This window comes from Chiloscyllium punctatum, chromosome 39 (assembly GCF_047496795.1).
Source record: "Chiloscyllium punctatum isolate Juve2018m chromosome 39, sChiPun1.3, whole genome shotgun sequence".
Lineage (NCBI taxonomy): Eukaryota > Metazoa > Chordata > Chondrichthyes > Orectolobiformes > Hemiscylliidae > Chiloscyllium > Chiloscyllium punctatum.
Window position 1 is genome coordinate 10028245 of NC_092777.1, and position 17774 is coordinate 10046018.

The 17774-nt window shown below is 50.1% G+C and overlaps 1 protein-coding gene across 1 annotated transcript; it reads left to right on the forward strand.

The window, feature by feature from the left end:
* Positions 1 to 1865: 1865 nt before the first annotated feature.
* LOC140463809 (perforin-1-like) lies at positions 1866 to 15427 on the forward strand. Its single transcript, XM_072558152.1, has 2 exons — positions 1866 to 1943; positions 13248 to 15427. The coding sequence occupies exons 1-2, from the start codon at positions 1901 to 1903 to the stop codon at positions 14885 to 14887; spliced, it is 1683 nt and encodes a 560-aa protein (XP_072414253.1). The 5' UTR covers positions 1866 to 1900; the 3' UTR covers positions 14888 to 15427.
* The last annotated feature ends 2347 nt before the right edge of the window (positions 15428 to 17774 follow it).

Below are 17774 nucleotides of genomic sequence, written 5' to 3' on the forward strand. Positions count from 1 at the left end.
TATTCAACAGAAGTACTGTCACTTCCGACTGTACCCTCTCCCTCTCAAATTGCAGATTGAAGCTTAATGTATTATGGTCACTACTTCCCAATGGCTCCTTCACTTCGAGGTCACTGACCAATTCTGGTTCGTTACGCCATACCAGATTCAGAATTGCCTCCTCCCTGGTCGGCTCCAGCACCGGCTGTTCTAAGAATCCATCTTGGAGGCACTCCCCAAAGTCTCTTTCTTGAGGTCCAACACCATCCTGATTCTCCCAGTCTTACCTGCATGTTAAAATCCCCCATAACAACTGCAGTAACATCTTTACGACAAGCCAATTTCAGCTCCTGATTTAACTTACATCCAACATCCAGACTACTGTTTGGGGGCCTGTAGATAACTCCCAAGAGGGTCTTTTTACCCTTCGTATTTCGCAGCTCTATCCACACTGACTCTACATCCCCTGACTCTAGGTCCCCCTGCGCAAGGGACTGAATATCCTCCCTTACTAACAAGACCACCCCACCCCCTCTGCCTGTCAGTCTGTCCTTACGATAGCACATGTGGCCTTGAATATTCATTTCCCAGGCCCTGTCCACTTGAAGCCACGTCTCAGTTATCCCCACAATATCGGATCTGCCAATTTCCAAAAGAGCCTCAAGCTCATCCAGCTTTTGTCTAATGCTTCGTGCATTCATATATAGTATTTTTAATTTGCTCTCACCCTTCCCATCAACCCCTATTTCACTCAACCTTACAGCACGATCCCTTTCCGAGTTTTCTGCCTCATCGATAGTTGTCTTTCTTGACTTCCCTTGTTCTAACTTTCCCTTCAATTTCCTTTTTAAACATCCAGCTTGTCCCCTCCCCCTCCCCCCCGCTACTTGGTTTAAATGTAGTGGTGTTGCAGTAAAAGACCTGCCTGCCAGAATGCTGGTCTCTAACCTATTAAGGTGCAAACCGTCTCTCTTGTAGAACGTATGTTTACCACAAAACATACCCCAGTGATCCAAGAACTTAAATCCTTGCTTCCTGCACCAGTTCCCCAGCCACACGTTCAAGTCCATTATCTCCCTGTTCCTGGCCGTGCCAGCCCGAGGAACTGGAAGCAAACCAGAGGTAACCACTCTGGACGTCCTGTTTTCATCCTTCTTCCTTGTTCTCCGAAGTCCCGCTGTAGTCCGTGCCTCCTCTTCTTCCCGCCATCACATTGTGCCGACATGTCCCACCACCTCTGGCTCTGCGCCCTCGTCCTTGAGGATTTCCTGCGCTCGGTCCGCGATGTCTTTCACCCTGGCACCAGGAAGGCAACACACCATCCTTGAGTCCCGTCTGCTCCCACAAAAACCCCGGTCACGATGGAGTCCCCTATTACCCACGGCTGTGAGCGATGTCCGCCTCTTTCGCTCTGCCTCTGCGCCAACTTTGGGATGACAGACCTGGCCGCCTCGCGGACTGGCAGTGTCATCAGTCTCTCCTGTTTCCAAAAGCTTCGACTTGTTATTACGTATAGCATAGCAGGTCCCCGGGAGTGAGTTGTGGACTGGAATCTAATCGAGGGGCTTAGAGTGGATTAGAAATAGAATAACAGGTACCCGGGAGGCTGACCAAAAAGAGTGTGCAAGTCTTTCCCTGCTGCAATGTTCGCCTTGAGGGCACCTCCTGCCAAGACTTTTTCCGATGGCTATTGGACCATAGTGCTGTCAGTCTCCGGAGACACTTCTGGTGCTCAGCCAATGGAAAGCCTGAACTGTGGTCCCATTATTGGGCGGCAGCCAACGGAATTTCCCTCAACACCTACTCCCAAATGTCAAGACAGCCACATACCAATGTCCATATAAGGATTAGTTTTGGCCCAGTCTGACCAATAGACCGCCATGACACATTCCTGACTTGGACAACTCGAGTATCGCAGCTTATGGGAAAGGGCCAGGCATGTCCTGACTCCAGTTTTAACCGAGGTAAGAGTTTTAACTACCTTGACCAAAACTCCCAGCATGCTCAATTGCAGCTCAGAACGCTCTCTGCTGCTGGGCACACAGTGACCACAGTTACAAACAAGCATCTGATCGAACGGTTAAGCATTGTTTATATGTAGAATAACAGACACCCGGGAGGGAGTTACAGACTGGAATCTAATCGAGGGGTTCAGGGTGGTTTATATACAGAATAACAGATACCCGGGTGGGAGTTACAGACTGGAATCTAATCAAGGAGTTCGGGGTGGTTTATATACAGAATAACAGATATCTGGGAGGGAGTTACAGACTGGAATCTAATCGAGGGGTTCGGGGTGGTTTATATACAGAATAACAGATACCCAGGAGGGAGTTACAGACTGGATTCTAATCGAGGGGTTCAGGGTGGTTTACATACAGAATAACAGATACCCGGGAGGGGGTTACAGACTGGAATCTAATCGAGCAGTTCGGGGTGGTTTATATACAGAATGACAGATAGCCGGGAGGGAGTTACAGACTGGAATCTAATCGAGGGGTTCAGGGTGGTTTATATACAGAATAACATATACCCCGGGAGGGAGTTACAGCCTGGAATCTAATCGAGGGGTTCGGGGTGGTTTATATACAGAATAACAGATACCCGGGAGGGAGTTACAGACTGGAATCTAATCGAGGGGTTCGGGGTGGTTTATATACAGAATAATAGATACCTGGGAGTGAGTTACAGACTGGAATCTAATTGAGGGGTTCGGGGTGGTTTATATACAGAATGACAGCTCCCCGGGAAGGAGTTACAGACTGGAATCTAATCAAGGGGTTCAGGGTGGTTTATATACAGAATAACAGATACCCGGGAGGGAGTTACAGACTGGAATCTAATCGAGGGATTCGGAGTGGTTTATATTCAGAATAACAGACACCTGGGAGGGATTTACAGACTGGAATCTAATCGAGGGGTTCAGGGTGGTGTATATACAGAATAACAGCTCCCCGGGAGGGAGTTACAGACTGGAATCTAATCGAGGGGTTCAGGGTGGATTATATACAGAATAACAGATACCCGGGAGTGAGTTACAGACTGGAATCTAATCGAGGGGTTCAGGGTGGTTTATATATATAGAGTAATAGATACCTGGGAGTGAGTTACAGACTGGAATCTAATCGAGGGGTTCAGGGTGGTTTATATACAGAATAATAGATACCTGGGTGTGAGTTACAGACTGGAATCTAATCGAGGGGTTCGGGGTGGTTTATATACAGAATGACAGCTCCCCGGGAGGGAGTTACAGACTGGAATCTAATCGAGGGGCTCGGGGTGGCTTATATACAGAATAACAGATTCCCGGGAGGGAGTTACAGACTGGAATCTAATCGAGGGGTTCAGGATGATTTATATACAGAATAACAGACACCTGGGAGGGAGTTACAGACTGGAATCTAATCGAGGAGTTCAGAGTGGTTTATATTCAGAATAACATACACTTGGGAGGGAGTTACAGACTGGAATCTAATCGAGGGGTTTGGGGTGGGTTATATACAGAATGACAGCTCCTCGGAAGGGAGTTACAGACTGGAATCTAATCGAGGGGTTCAGGGTGGATTATATACAGAATAACAGATACCCCGGGAGGGAGTTACAGACTGGAATCTAATCGAGGGGTTCAGGGTGGATTATATTCAGAATAACAGATACCCCGGGAGGGTGTTACAGACTGGAATCTAATCGAGGGGTTCAGGGTGGTTTATATCCAGAATAACAGATACCCAGGAGGGAGTTACAGACTGGAATCTAATCGAGGGGTTCGGGGTGGTTTATATACAGAATAACAGATACCCCGGGAGGGAGTTACAGACTGGAATCTAATCGAGGGGTTCAGGGTGGATTATATACAGAATAACAGATACCCCGGGAGGGTGTTACAGACTGGAATCTAATCGAGGGGTTCAGGGTGGATTATATACAGAATAACAGATACCCGGGAGAGAGTTACACACTGGAATCTAATCGAGGGGCTCGGGGTGGCTTATATACAGAATAACAGATTCCCGGGAGGGAGTTACAGACTGGAATCTAATCGAGGGGTTCAGGATGATTTATATACAGAATAACAGACACCTGGGAGGGAGTTACAGACTGGAATCTAATCGAGGAGTTCAGAGTGGTTTATATTCAGAATAACATACACTTGGGAGGGAGTTACAGACTGGAATCTAATCGAGGGGTTCAGGGTGGTTTATATACAGAATAACAGCTCCCCGGAAGGGAGTTACGGACTGGAATCTGATCGAGGGGTTCAGGGTGGATTATATACAGAATAACAGATACCCCGGGAGCGAGTTACAGACTGGAATCTAATCGAGGGGTTCAGGGTGGTTTATATACAGAATAACAGATACCAGGGAGGGAGTTACAGACTGGAATCTAATCGAGGGGTTTGGGGTGGGTTATATACAGAATTACAGCTCCCCGGAAGGGAGGTACAGACTGGAATCTAATCGAGGGGTTCGGGGTGGTTTATATACAGAATAACAGATACCCCGGGAGCGAGTTACAGACTGGAATCTAATCGAGGGGTTCAGGGTGGTTTATATACAGAATAACAGATACCCTGGGAGGGAGTTACAGACTGGAATCTAATCGAGGGGTTTGGGGTGGGTTATATACAGAATTACAGCTCCTCGGAAGGGAGTTACAGACTGGAATCTAATCGAGGGGTTTGGGGTGGGTTATATACAGAATTACAGCTCCTCGGAAGGGAGTTACAGACTGGAATCTAATCGAGGGGTTCAGGGTGGATTATATACAGAATAACAGATACCCCGGGAGGGAGTTACAGACTGGAATCTAATCGAGGGGTTCAGGGTGGATTATATACAGAATAACAGATACCCCGGGAGGGTGTTACAGACTGGAATCTAATCGAGGGGTTCAGGGTGGTTTATATCCAGAATAACAGATACCCAGGAGGGAGTTACAGACTGGAATCTAATCGAGGGGTTCGGGGTGGTTTATATACAGAATAACAGATACCCCGGGAGGGAGTTACAGACTGGAATCTAATCGAGGGGTTCAGGGTGGATTATATACAGAATAACAGATACCCCGGGAGGGTGTTACAAGCTGGAATCTAATCGAGGGGTTCAGGGTGGTTTATATACAGAATAACAGATACCCGGGAGGGAGTTACAGACTGGAATCTAATCGAGGGGTTCGGGGTGGTTTATATACAGAATAACAGATTACCCCAGGAGGGAGTTACAGACTGGAATCTAATCGAGGGGTTCAGGGTGGTCTATATACAAAATAACAGATACCCAGGAGGGAGTTACAGAATGGAAGTTAATTCAGTAGTTTCATAGCATTCTGTGAATCGAAAATAACAGATAATCGGGATTGCATTCCAGTCTGGGATCTGATTGAGCCATTCAGGGGTGGTTTATATTTAGAATAAGCGAAAACGGGGAATGCATTATTGACTGGAATCTATCGATGGGGTTGGGGTGGGAACATCGAACATAGAACAGTGCAGCACAATGTCTTGCTGACCTTTTATCTTACTCTGAGATCTAGTTAACCTCTCTCCCCAACATTTCACTATCATTCATGCACCTATCCAAGACTCGTTTAAATGTCTTTAATACATCTGATTCTACTCTCGCTGGCAGTGTATTTCACGCGCCCACCACTCTCTGTGTAAAGAACCTACCTCTAACATTCCTCCCCCCCCCCCCCCCCCCCAACCTTCCTCCAATAACCTTAAAATTGTGATTAGATTAGATTCCCTACAGCGTGGAAACAGGCCCTTCGGCCTCACAAGTCCATACCGACCCTCCGAAGAGTAACCCACCCAGACCCATTTCCCTCTGACTAATGCGCCGAACACTACGGGCAATTTAGCGCGGCCAATCCACCCTAACCTGTACATCTTTGGACTGTGGGAGGAAACCGGAGCACCCGGAGGAAACCCACGCAGACACGGGGGGAGAAAGTGCAAACTCCCACCCAGACAGTCTGCCCGAGGCTGGATTTGAACCTGGGAACCTTATGATGTGAGGCAGCAGTGCTAACCGCTGAACCACCGTGCCCCCTCATGGTAGGCCTGTCTGCTTTGGGCAAAAAAAAAAGCCTCTGGGTAAAAACGATGACTGCAGATGCTGAAAACCAAATACTGGATTCGTGGTGCTGGAAGAGCACAACAGTTCAGGCAGCATCCAACGAGCAGCGAAATCGACATTTCGGGCAAAAGCCCTTCATCAGGAATAAAGGCAGTGAGCCTGAAGCGTGGAGAGATAAGCTAGAGGAGGGTGGGGGTGGGGAGAGAGTAGCATAGAGTACAATGGGTGAGTGGGGGAGGGGATGAAGGTGATAGGTCAAGGAGGAGAGGGTGGAGTGGATAGGTGGAAAAGGAGATAGGCAGGTAGGACAAGTCCGGACAAGTCACGGGGACAGTTACTGAGCTGGAAGTTTAGAACTAGGGTGAGGTGGGGGAAGGGGAAATGAGGAAACTGTTGAAGTCCACATTGATGCCCTGGGGTTGAAGTGTTCCGAGGCGGAAGATGAGGCGTTCTTCCTCCAGGCGTCTGGTGGTGAGGGAGCGGCGGTGAAGGAGGCCCAGGACCTCCATGTCCTCGGCAGAGTGGGGGGGGGAGTTGAAATGTTGGGCCACGGGGTGGTGTGGTTGATTGGTGCAGGTGTCCCGGAGATGTTCCCTAAAGCGCTCTGCTAGGAGGCGCCCAGTCTCCCCAATGTAGAGGAGACCGCATCGGGAGCAACGGATGCAATAAATGATATTAGTGGATGTGCAGGTGAAACTTTGATGGATGTGGAAGGCTCCTTTAGGGCCTTGGATGGAGGTGAGGGAGGAGGTGTGGGCACAGGTTTTACAGTTCCTGCGGTGGCCGGGGAAAGTGCCAGAATGGGAGGGTGGGTCGTAGGGGGTGTGTGGACCTGACCAGGTAGTCACGGAGGGAACGGTCTTTGCAGAAAAGCCTCTGGCTACCCTCTTTATCTGTTATTCTCATCACCTAGTCCACCTCTACCAAGTCACCCCTCATCCCACTGCACTCCAGTGAGATAAGGCCAACCTCCCTCAACCTCTCTTCATAGGACATGCCCTCCAGTCCAGGCAGCATTCCTGGGAAATCTCCTCTGCACGCTCACTGAAGCTTCTACAGCTTTCCTATAATGAGGCAACCAGAACTAAACACAATATTCCAACCTGTGGTTAGCACTGCTGTCTCACAGCGCCAGAGACCTGGGTTCAATTCCCGCCTCAGGCCACTGACTGTGTGGAGTTTGCACATTCTCCCCAATGTGTCTGTGTGGGTTTCCTCCGGGTGCTCCAGTTTCCTCCCACAGTCCAAAAATGTGCAGGTCAGGTGAATTGGCCACGCTAAATTGTCCGTAGTGTTAGATAAGGGGTAAATGTAGGGTTATGGGTGGGTTGCGCTTCGGCGGGTCGGTGGGGACTTGTTGGGCCGAAGGGCCTGTTTCCACACTGTAATGTAATGTAATGTAATCTAATCTAATCAGTGCTCCACAGAGTTGCTGCATAACACCATGGCTCTTAAACTCAATCCCCCTGCTAATGAAAGCCAACACACCATGCGCCTTTTTCACAACCTCATCACCTTGGTGACAACTTTGAGGGATCTATGGGCGTGGGACCCAAGCTCGCTCTGTTCCTCCACACTGCCAAGAATCCCGCCTTTCACCCTGTAACCTGCATTGTAATTCGACCTTCTAAATGAATCACTTCACAGTTTTTTTCCAGGTTGATTTCTGTGCATAAACCACTTCACCTTAAATTTTTGGATCCATCTTGCATTGATCAGCCCAGCTCTGCGCCCCATCAATGTCCCGTTGCAATCGGCAACAGCCCTCCGCTCTATCGACAGCTCCACCCAACGTCATGTCATTGGCAAACTTACGAACCCACCCTTCTATTTCCTCATCGAAGCCATTTATAAAAAAAAATCACGAAAGGCAGAGGTCCCAGAACAGATCCCTGTGGAACACCAACTGGCCACCAAGATGCAGGCTGAATACTTTTGCATCTGCTACCACCCTCTGTCTCTTATGGGCCGGCCAATTCGGTGCCCAGAGAGCCAGGTTTCGCTGTATCCCCACGCCTCCTTACTTTCTCAATGAGCCGACCATGGGGAAAACTTGCCAAACGCCTCGCTAAAGTCCACGTGCGCCCGTATCCACTGCTCGACGTTTGAAACTGTGTTTTGTCGCGTCCTCAAAGAATTCAGTTATGCCTGTGTAGCCCGTCACAAAGCCATGCTGAACCATCTCGAACCAAACCGTGTTTTTTTCCAAGTAAGTCTGTCTTTCTGAAACCTCACCGATAATTTGCCCACCACTGATGTAAGACTAACTGGTCTGTGCCAACCCAGGATTATCCCTATTCCGTTTCGCGAACAGGGGGATGACATTTGCCAACCTCCAGCCAGCTGGTATTTTTCCAGTGGTACGCTCCAGCCTTTATTCCCGATGAAGGGCTTTTGCCCGAAACGTCGATTTCGAAGCTACTTGGGTGCGGCCTGAACTGCTGTGCTCTTCCAGCACCACGAATCCACTCCAGTCTGGCCTAGGGGATTTATCTATCCTCACGTTTTCCCAAATTTCCAGCACATCCTCCTTCTTAATGGCAATCTGTTTCAACATCTCAGCCTATGTCCTCACAAATGACAAGGTAGCTCTCACGAAGGAATGCAGAAGAATAGTATGCATTAAGGAATGCTCCCTACTCCCTACCTCCTCCGACTCCAGGCCCCAGTTCCCTCCACTATCCCCTCACTCTGGCCATCCTCCTGATGTAGGTTTTTTTCCGTGCCCCCCTCTCTAGCTCTCCTAAGTCCATTCGTCAGTTCCTTCCTGGCTACCCTGTCTCTTGAGCCCTGTCTGATCCTTGCTTGCTCAACCTTAGCAAGCTCCCTTCTTCCTCTTGACTAGAAGTTCCACATCTCTTCGCACCCTACCAGCCCTTCCTTGCCTCAGTGCGACAAACCTATCCGGCACTCGCAGCAAGTTCTCTGTAAACAACCCCCGCATTTCCGTTATGCAGTTGCCTGAGAATATCTGTTCACAATGTATACTGCACAGTTCCGGCATAATAGCACTGCAATTCCCCCTCTCTCCCAATTAAATAATTCCTCGTACTGTCTACTCCTATCTCTCTCCATGACGATACTGAAGGTTGGGGAGTTGTGATCACTATCATCAGAATGCTCCCCCACCGAGAGATCCGACACCTGACTTGATTAGTTGCCAAGCGCCAAATCCAATATGGCCTCCCCTCGAGTCGGCCTATCTACATATTGAGTTAGGGCTCCTTTCCAGACACGGCTGACGAAATCTGCTCCATCCAAACTAAGGAGGTTCCAATCAATATCCGTGAGGTTGAAGTCACCCATGACCACAAACCCTGTTACTCCTGCACCTTTCCGAAACCTGCCTCCCAATCTGCTTCTCAATTTGTCTGTTGCTATTGGAGGTCAATAGGAAGCTCCTAATGAAGTGACTGCTTCCTTCCTGTTTCTGACTTCCACCCATACTGACTCAGAAGGCAAAGTGTCCTTGATGGCCTCCATTTCTGCAGTTGTGGCATCATCCCTGATTAACACTGCCACTTCCCCTCACCTCTTTTGCCTCTCTCCCTGTTCCCTTCGAACCTTCCAAACTCCGCGACGTTCCTGCCCCTCTGATATCCAAGTCTCTGTAATGGCCACAGCATCGCAGCGCCAAGTCTTGAGCCATGCTGATGTCACATCCTTGAGGGATAGAAATGGCAAGATGAGGGAACCGTGGATGACAGGTGAAATTGTGAGACGAGGAAAAGGTCGAGGTGACTGAAAAGAGACGGAACAGGGTGAAGGAAAATTCCAAAGCCTTTTATTCATATATAAGCAGCAAGAGGGTATCTAGCGAAAGGGTTGACCCACTCAAGGACAAAGGGGCAAGTTATGCGTGGAGTCAGAGAAAACAGGTAAAGTGTACTTAATGTGTACTTTCCATCGATATTCACTGAGGCGATGGACATGGGGGATGTAGAGGTTAGGGATAAATGTTTGACTACCCCAGGTCAAGTCAGCATAAGGAGGGATGAAGCGTTGGGTATTCTAAAAGGCATTAAGGTGGACAAGTCCCCAGGCCCAGATGGGATCTATCCCAAGTTACGGAGGGAAGCGAGGGAGGAAATAGCCGGGGCCCGAACAGATATCTTTGCAGCATCCTTGAACACGGGTGAGGTCCTGGAGGACTGGAGAATTGCTAACGCTGTCCCCTTGTTTCAGACCGGTCGCAGGGACAATCCAGGGAATTCCAGACCGGTCAGCCTGACGTCAGCGATAGGGAAGCTGCTGGGGAAGATACCGAGGGATAGGATCTATTCCCATTTGGAAGAGAATGGGCTTATCAGTGATTGGGAGCATGGTTTGGTGCAGGGACGGTCACCTCGTACAAACCTAATAGAATTCTTGGAGGAGGTGACAAAGCTGATTGATGAGGGAAGGGCTGTCGATGTTGTATACTTAGACTTCAGTAAGGTATTTGATAAGGTGCCCCATGGTAGGCTGATGGAAAAAAAAGTGAAGCGTCATGGGATCCAGGCTGTACTAGCTAGATAGATAGAGAACTGGCTGGGCAACAGGACTTTGAGAGTAGTTATGGAAAGGTGTTCCTCAGACCTGTGGCCAATGGTGTCCCACAGGGATCTGTGCTGGGACCACTGCTGTTTGTGATATACATAAATGATTTGGCAGAAGGTATAGAAGTTTGCAGATGACACTAAGATCGATGGAGTCGTGGATAGTGAAGGGTACTGTTCGAGAATGCAGAAGAATATAGATAGCTTGGAGAGTTGGGCAGAGAAAAAGCAGATGGAGTTCAATCCCGGCAAGTGGGAGGTGACGCATTTTTGCAAGTCCACTGCAAGAGGGTACGATACAGTAAATGGAAAAGTCCTGGGGAAAGTTGACGTGTATAGGTCCATTTTACCTTGATAAGGTGGTCAAGGGGGCATGCGTCATGCTCTCCCTCACTGGAAGGGGTATTGAGCACAAGAGTTGGCAGGTCGTGTTACAGTTGCATAGGGCTTTGGTTCAGCCACATTTGGAGCACTGCGTACAGTCCTGGTCCCCACATTAACAAAAGGACGTGGACGCTTTGGAGAGGGTGCAGAGGGAGGTTCACTGGGATCTTGCCGGTATTTAGGGCGCTAGCTAGGAAGAGCGATTGAGTCGGTTAGGATTATTGTCACTGGAAAGAAGCAGGTTAGGGGAAGACCTGACTGAGATCTACAAAACCACGAGAGGTGTAGACAGGGCGGATAGCAAGAAGCTTTTTCCCAGAGGGAGGGACTCGGTTTCTGGGGGGGTCACGAGTTCAAGGTGAGAGGGGAAAGGTTTAAGGGAGATATGTGTCGAACGTCCGTTATGGAGAGGGTGGTGGGTGCTTGGAACACGTTGCCAGCAGAGATGGGAGAGGTGGGCATGATAGTGCCACTTAAGATGTACCTTGACATGAATGGGAAGGGAGCAGAGGGATACAGATTCTTAGAAAATAGGTGACAGGGTTAGATGGATCAGCGTTGGCTTGGAGGGGCCGAAGGGCCTGTTTCTGTGCTGTAATTTTTCACCACCCTTATTCCTGACACTTTTTTTGCGTTAAAATGCACGCTTTAAATCGTTGCACTGACTGCGTCTTCGCAGGATCAACTATCTGTCCTACCTCACAGACTCTCTGCACACTGGATCTTCCTGTTCGCCACCTACCCCATCGTCTGATCTGTAGCTCCGGTTTCCGGCTCCCCCCCCCTCCCCCACCACCTTCCAATTTAGTTTCAACCTTCCCAAAGAGCTCCAGTGAACCTTCCAGGATATCGGTACCACTCCAGTCCAGATCTAACCAGCCCTCCTTGAATGGGTCCCACCTTCCCCAGGAGGTGTCATAATGAACCATACATCTGAAGCCCTCCCTCCTTTCCCAGCTCTGCAGCCACGTACAGATTCCTGGGAATGTTAGAGCCTGGAATCTAGTTGAGCGAGCTCGCAGGCGAACATATGGGGGGGGGGGGGGGGGGGCGCCGTGGTTAGCACCGTTGCCTCACAATGACCCAGGGACCTGGGTTCGATCCCAGCCTCGGGCAGACTGTCTGTGTGGGAGTTTGCACGTCCCCCCCCACCCCCGTGTCTGCGTGGGTTTCCTCCGGGTGCTCCGGTTTCCTCCCACAGCCCAAAGGTGGGCAGGTCAGCTGACTTGGCCACGCTAAATTGTCTATAGTACCAGCTGCATTAGTCAGATAGAAATAGGTTACTCTTCTGAGGATCGGTATGGACTTATTGGGCCCAACGGCCTACTTCCACAAGCGCAGTGAATTTAATCTATGTTTAAAATACTTAAACATGGAGTGAGATATACAACTGGTTGGAATTGAGCAGATCGGGGTGATTTAAATCCCGAGTAAGAGATACTCGGGAGTGGGCTACAGCCTGGAATCTGATTGCTTCAGCGTAGAAAAACAGATAACTGGGAGCTGTTACAGACTCAATGCTCATTGAGGGATTTGGGGAGGTTTATGTGTCGAATATCAAATGCCCCAGAACGTGTTAGAGAATCGATTTGGGGGGGGGAGCTTACCGACAGATTAACAGGACCCGGGAGCCAGTTACAGTCTGGAAGCTCATCAGTTAACTCAACCTGTGCAAAATATTTCTCCTGGCCTCAATGCTAATCATTGAGATGAGGGAATTCATGTATCAAACCAACCTTCAAGTGCCACTTATGAAACCTAATGCACTTAATACCTCATATATTTGGCAGGTTTAGAACTTACTTCATCAGCACTCACTTTGGTTATTGTAAATCTCTTCGGCTCTCATAATAATGTCACATTAAATCAGCAGCTATTCAACATTTACATAAAATACTGCTCTGAATAGCTCATAAATTAGAGACAGTCTTGCAACACCCACTCAATGTCGGAAAAGCACAGCCGTGTCAGGCAGCATCCAAGGAGCATTCGCGATGAAGAGCTTCTGTCCGAAATGTTGATTCTCCTGCCCCTTGGATGCTGCCTGACCTGCTGTGCTTTTCCAGCACCGCACTCTCGACTCTGATCTCCAGCATCTGTACTCCTGACTTTCACCCGTTCAAAGTAGCATGGACATCTTAACAACTCAGAAATATATCAAAATAAGCAAAGGGAACTTCACAAGAAAAAAAACACTTAGAGAAGCAAATTGCTGTTAAAAGCTCATAAATCTGCCAAATAAACTGAGCATGTGTTTGCCTTGCAGATCTGCAGACCGCTGGTGCCGAGATGCCAGCTGTGCATTTGAAACCAGGCTGTTTCCTCTTCCTGTACCTCTTCTTCCAGGATGCCCTGAGCATCTGCACCATCGGAAATGCCAGCGAGTGCCGTGATGCTAATGTTGTGCCGGGGGCCAGATTGGCAGGGTTGGGCTATGACATGGTGACCCTGCAGCCCAAGGGGGCCTCAGTGATCGACGTGAACACCTGGCACTCAGCCAACGGGAGCTGCACCCTCTGCCGCAATGAGCATCTCGGTAACGCGCGCCAGCGGCTGCCCGTCTCGCTGGTGGACTGGCGCACCCTGAGCTCCTGCCGCCGCTCCCTCTCCAGCGGGCTCGACCACTCGGCTGCCGAGCTGTCGCGGTCTGCCACCTCGGACATCACCAACGACTGGCGGGCGGACCTGATCCTTCCACCCAAACCCGGCACCGGTGCCAACCTGGTGCTGGCTGGCTCCAAGTCCAAGCTGGTGGAGTTTGGAACCACCCGCTCCAAGAGCGACCGCTACAGTTTCGCCAGTCACCAGCTCCAGTGCCTCTATTACCAGTTCCGGGTGAAGGCCCAGCCCCTCCTGGCGCCCGAGTTCACCCGCTCCCTTGCCCGCCTCCCCACTGTCTGGAATGACGACACCAAGTACCAATACAAGAAGCTGGTGGACACCTACGGTACCCACTACCTCAAGTCGGTGGAGCTGGGTGGACGCTACAAGTCCGTGACGGCTATTCGGACTTGTGAGGCAGCGTCCGAGGGCTACAGTGCCGAGGAGGTGAAGGACTGCCTGTCTTTAGATGCCCATGTCACACTGCGGTTGTCCACAAAATCCTCAGCGGGTTACCAGAAATGCAAGGATATGGCACGCACCATGAAGCACAACAACGTCTATCAGGCCTTCAGTGACCGGGAGACAGAGTTGAGGGGGGGAAGGGCCCGGCAGAGGACAGACCTCTTCTTCTCCGGGGATAGCTCGGCCTTCACCAGCTGGCTGGAGAGCCTGTCCACTCACCCGGGCATGGGGCGCTATGCCCTGGAACCTCTCCACCACTTGCTTCCCAACAGTGACCCCAGGCATGCGATCCTGCGGCGCTACATCAGCGACTACATCGCGGGCGATGCCCTCTCCCTGCAGTGCACCCGGTGCCCCCACGGGTCCTACCACCACCCGCACCAACCCTGCTCCTGCTTGTGCCGCGGGGAGACTCATGTGGACCGGAACTGCTGCTCCAAGGGGAAGGGGCTGGGCCGCCTGGTGGTCACCGTCCGGGAGGGCCGGGACCTCCGGGGGGACGCGTTCTCCAAAACCGACGGCTACGTGGTGGTCAAGTACGGAGAGGCGGAGGCCAGGACCTCCATGATCTCCAACAACCAGCACCCCCAGTGGAACGCCGAGTTGGACCTGGGCGAGGTCAAGGCTGAGAGTGGGCACGAGCTGACCATCGAGGTCTGGGACCAGGATGCCAAGCGCGATGACCTCCTTGGCACCTGTCAGGTTCCACTCACCTCTGGCACCCACGGTGAAACCTGCTTCCTCAAGTACGGCAAGGTGACCTACGGCTACACCTTCACCTGTGGGCCCCACCTGGGTGGCGCCACCTGCCGGGACTACATGCCCAGCCCTGCTGAGTGACCCTTCACCTCTGACAGGGCCTTGCCAAGCGCACCCCTCCTTCCCAACACACTCCTGCCCACCCTGTCTGAGCTGCCATTCCCCACGACCTCCTTTCCATCGCCCTGTCCCTGGCAGCATCTTGCTCGGACCGCGTCATAGAGTCAGAGAGTCGTGGAGTCCTTCGGCACGGAGACAGGCCCTTTGGCCTAATATGCCCAAACTGTTTCTCATTCTTTGCAACCAGCCACAATCTCAGTGAGCTGAACGCCTTCACTCCAATGGTCCAACCAAGCTCACCCCATTTCCCTGCTCTTGGCCCGCCCTCTCCGAACCACCAGCGGACTACTTCTCCCTGACCCTTTCCCTGGGAGCCCCTTTCTCGGACTGTATCAAGGCGACATTGCAGCAGTATTGCAGCTGTCATTTCTGTGTGGGTGCACCGTTAAATCAAAATTGTTTTAACGCTTTTTCCGAACACGCTAGCAGTGCAGCCCATCAAGAAGTGCAACTGAGCTGATTTCCATGTACATTTGTATAATCTCATATATTTGTAATAAATCCAACTCAATGGCTTTTAGCCTGTTTCATGCGACCAGTCTACGTGGGCACACTTAGTGAGTGGGCTTGTGCATTGTTGTGGGGCAGTACGTGCGGTGCGCTGGTGGGGGTGGGGGGGGGGGTTTGAAAGATGAATCATCATTCCATTATGAATGAGACTGGAGGTAAATGTCAGAAAGGCCTTACAGCGAGGGTATTTGAGCCCAGGAAAGATTCAGAAGTGTTGCAATGGTGGACCAGAACAAGGTTCTGAATGCCAGGTACCCAGGGGTCAGCTGAGCTCGCCCCCTGGAGGATGACATTATCCATGAAAATGATACATTAGTCCGATATGGGAAGGGGCTGTGGCCCCTTGTGTAGTGTCTAGAATGGGAGTGAAGGTGGAGCTGTTCGGCTCAACTGAGCTTGCGGATAGTTGGAGATAATGAGAGAAGGTTTGGGGATATTGGGATTATGTAGTGTGGGAGTGAATGCGGAGGGGTTTGGGTCCATTGAGATTGTGTAGAGTGGAGTGAATGGTTTGGGTCCATTGGGACCGAAGAAAGTGGGAGTGAACGGGAAGGGATTTGGGTCCATTGGGTTTGTGGCGAGTGGGAGTGATTGGGAAGGAGTTGGGGTCTGTTGGGATTGCTTAGAGTGGGAGTGAAGAGGAAGGGATTTGGGTCAATTGGGATTGAGTAGAGTGGGCATGGGTGGAAAGGGACATTGGCCCATTTGGATTGTGTCGACTCAAAGAGAAAGGGAAGGGGTTTGAATCCATTGCGATTGTTGGAGTGAATGCAAAGGGATGTCGGCCCTATGGGATTGTGTGGTGTCAAAGTGAAAGGTAAGGGAATTCGATCAATTGGCATTGTGTAGAGTTGGAATGAAGGGAGACGATTTGGGTCTAGTGGGATCGTTTAGAGTAACAGTGAACTGGAAAGGGTTTGGGTCCATTGTGGTTGAGTAGAGTGGGATTATGTCGAGCCGAAATGAATGGGAAGGGGATTGGGTCCATTGGGATTGTTTAGTGTAGGGGTGAACGGAGAGTGAGTTTGGGTCCATTGCGATTGTGTGGAGTAGGAAGGAGGATTGGACTCTTTGATGTCGCATAGAGTGAGATTGAACATGAAGGAAATTAGGTCCATTGAGTTCGTAGAGAATGGACGTGGATTTGATGGGATTTGGGATCATTGGGATAGTGTAGTTTGGGAGTGACTACAAAGGGGTATGGGTCCTTTGGAATTGTGCAGTGTGGGAGTGAATGGCATAGCTTTTGGCATCATTTGGATAGTTTAAAGTGGGAGTGAATGGAAAGCCATTGGACTTCATTGGGATTACGTAGAGTTGGAGGGTTTAGATTTAAACTTAGATTGAGAGAATGGGAAGGGGTTTAGATCCATTGAGACATTGTTGAGTGGGATGCACAGGGAGGGGATTGGGTCCAATGGAACTCTATAGAATTGTGTTGAATGCACATCAATTTAGCTCCAATTGGGATTGTGTAGAGTGAGAGTGAATGGGAAGTGGTTTGGGTCCATTGGGATTGTGTAGAGTGGAGTGAATGGGAAATGGTTTGGGTCCATTGGGATTGTGTAGAGTGAGAGTGAATGGGAAGTGGTTTGAGTCCATTGGGATTGTGCAGAGTGAGAGCGAATGGGAAGGGGTTTGGGTCCCTTGGGATTGTGTATAGTTGGAATGAATGGGAAGGGGTTTGATTCCATTGGGATTGTGTAGGGTTGGAGTGAATGGGAAGGTTTTAGGTCCATTGGGATTGTGTAGAGCGGGAGTGAATGGGAAGGGGTTTGCTTCCATTGGGATTGTGTAGAGTGAGAGTGAATGGGAAGGGGTTTGCTTCCATTGGGATTGTGTAAGGTTGGAGTGAATGGGAAAGGGTTTGAGTCTATTGGAATTGTGTAGAGTTTGAATGAATGGGAAGGGGTTTGCTTCCATTGGGATTGTGTTGAGTTGGAGTGAATGGGAAGGGTTTGAGTCCATTGTGATTGTGTAGGGTTGGAGTGAATGGGAAGGGGTTTGCTTCCATTGGGATTGTGTTGAGTTGGAGTGAATGGGAAGGATTTGAGTCCATTGGGATTGTATAGGGTTGGAGTAAATGGGAAGGGTTTGAGTCCATTGGGATTGTGTAGGGTTGGAGTGAATGGGAAGGGGTTTGGGTCCATTGGGACTGTGTAGGGTTGGAGTGAACAGATAGAAACCTGGTTCTGTAGGAATTCTGCAGATTCAGAGTGTGTAGAAGGTGGTTTGGGTCAATTGGGTGTTGGTAGACTGGGAACGTATGGGACCAGGAAATGGTCCATTAGGGATTGTGTAGAGCTAAAGGGAAGGGGTGTGTGTCCTTTTGGAATAT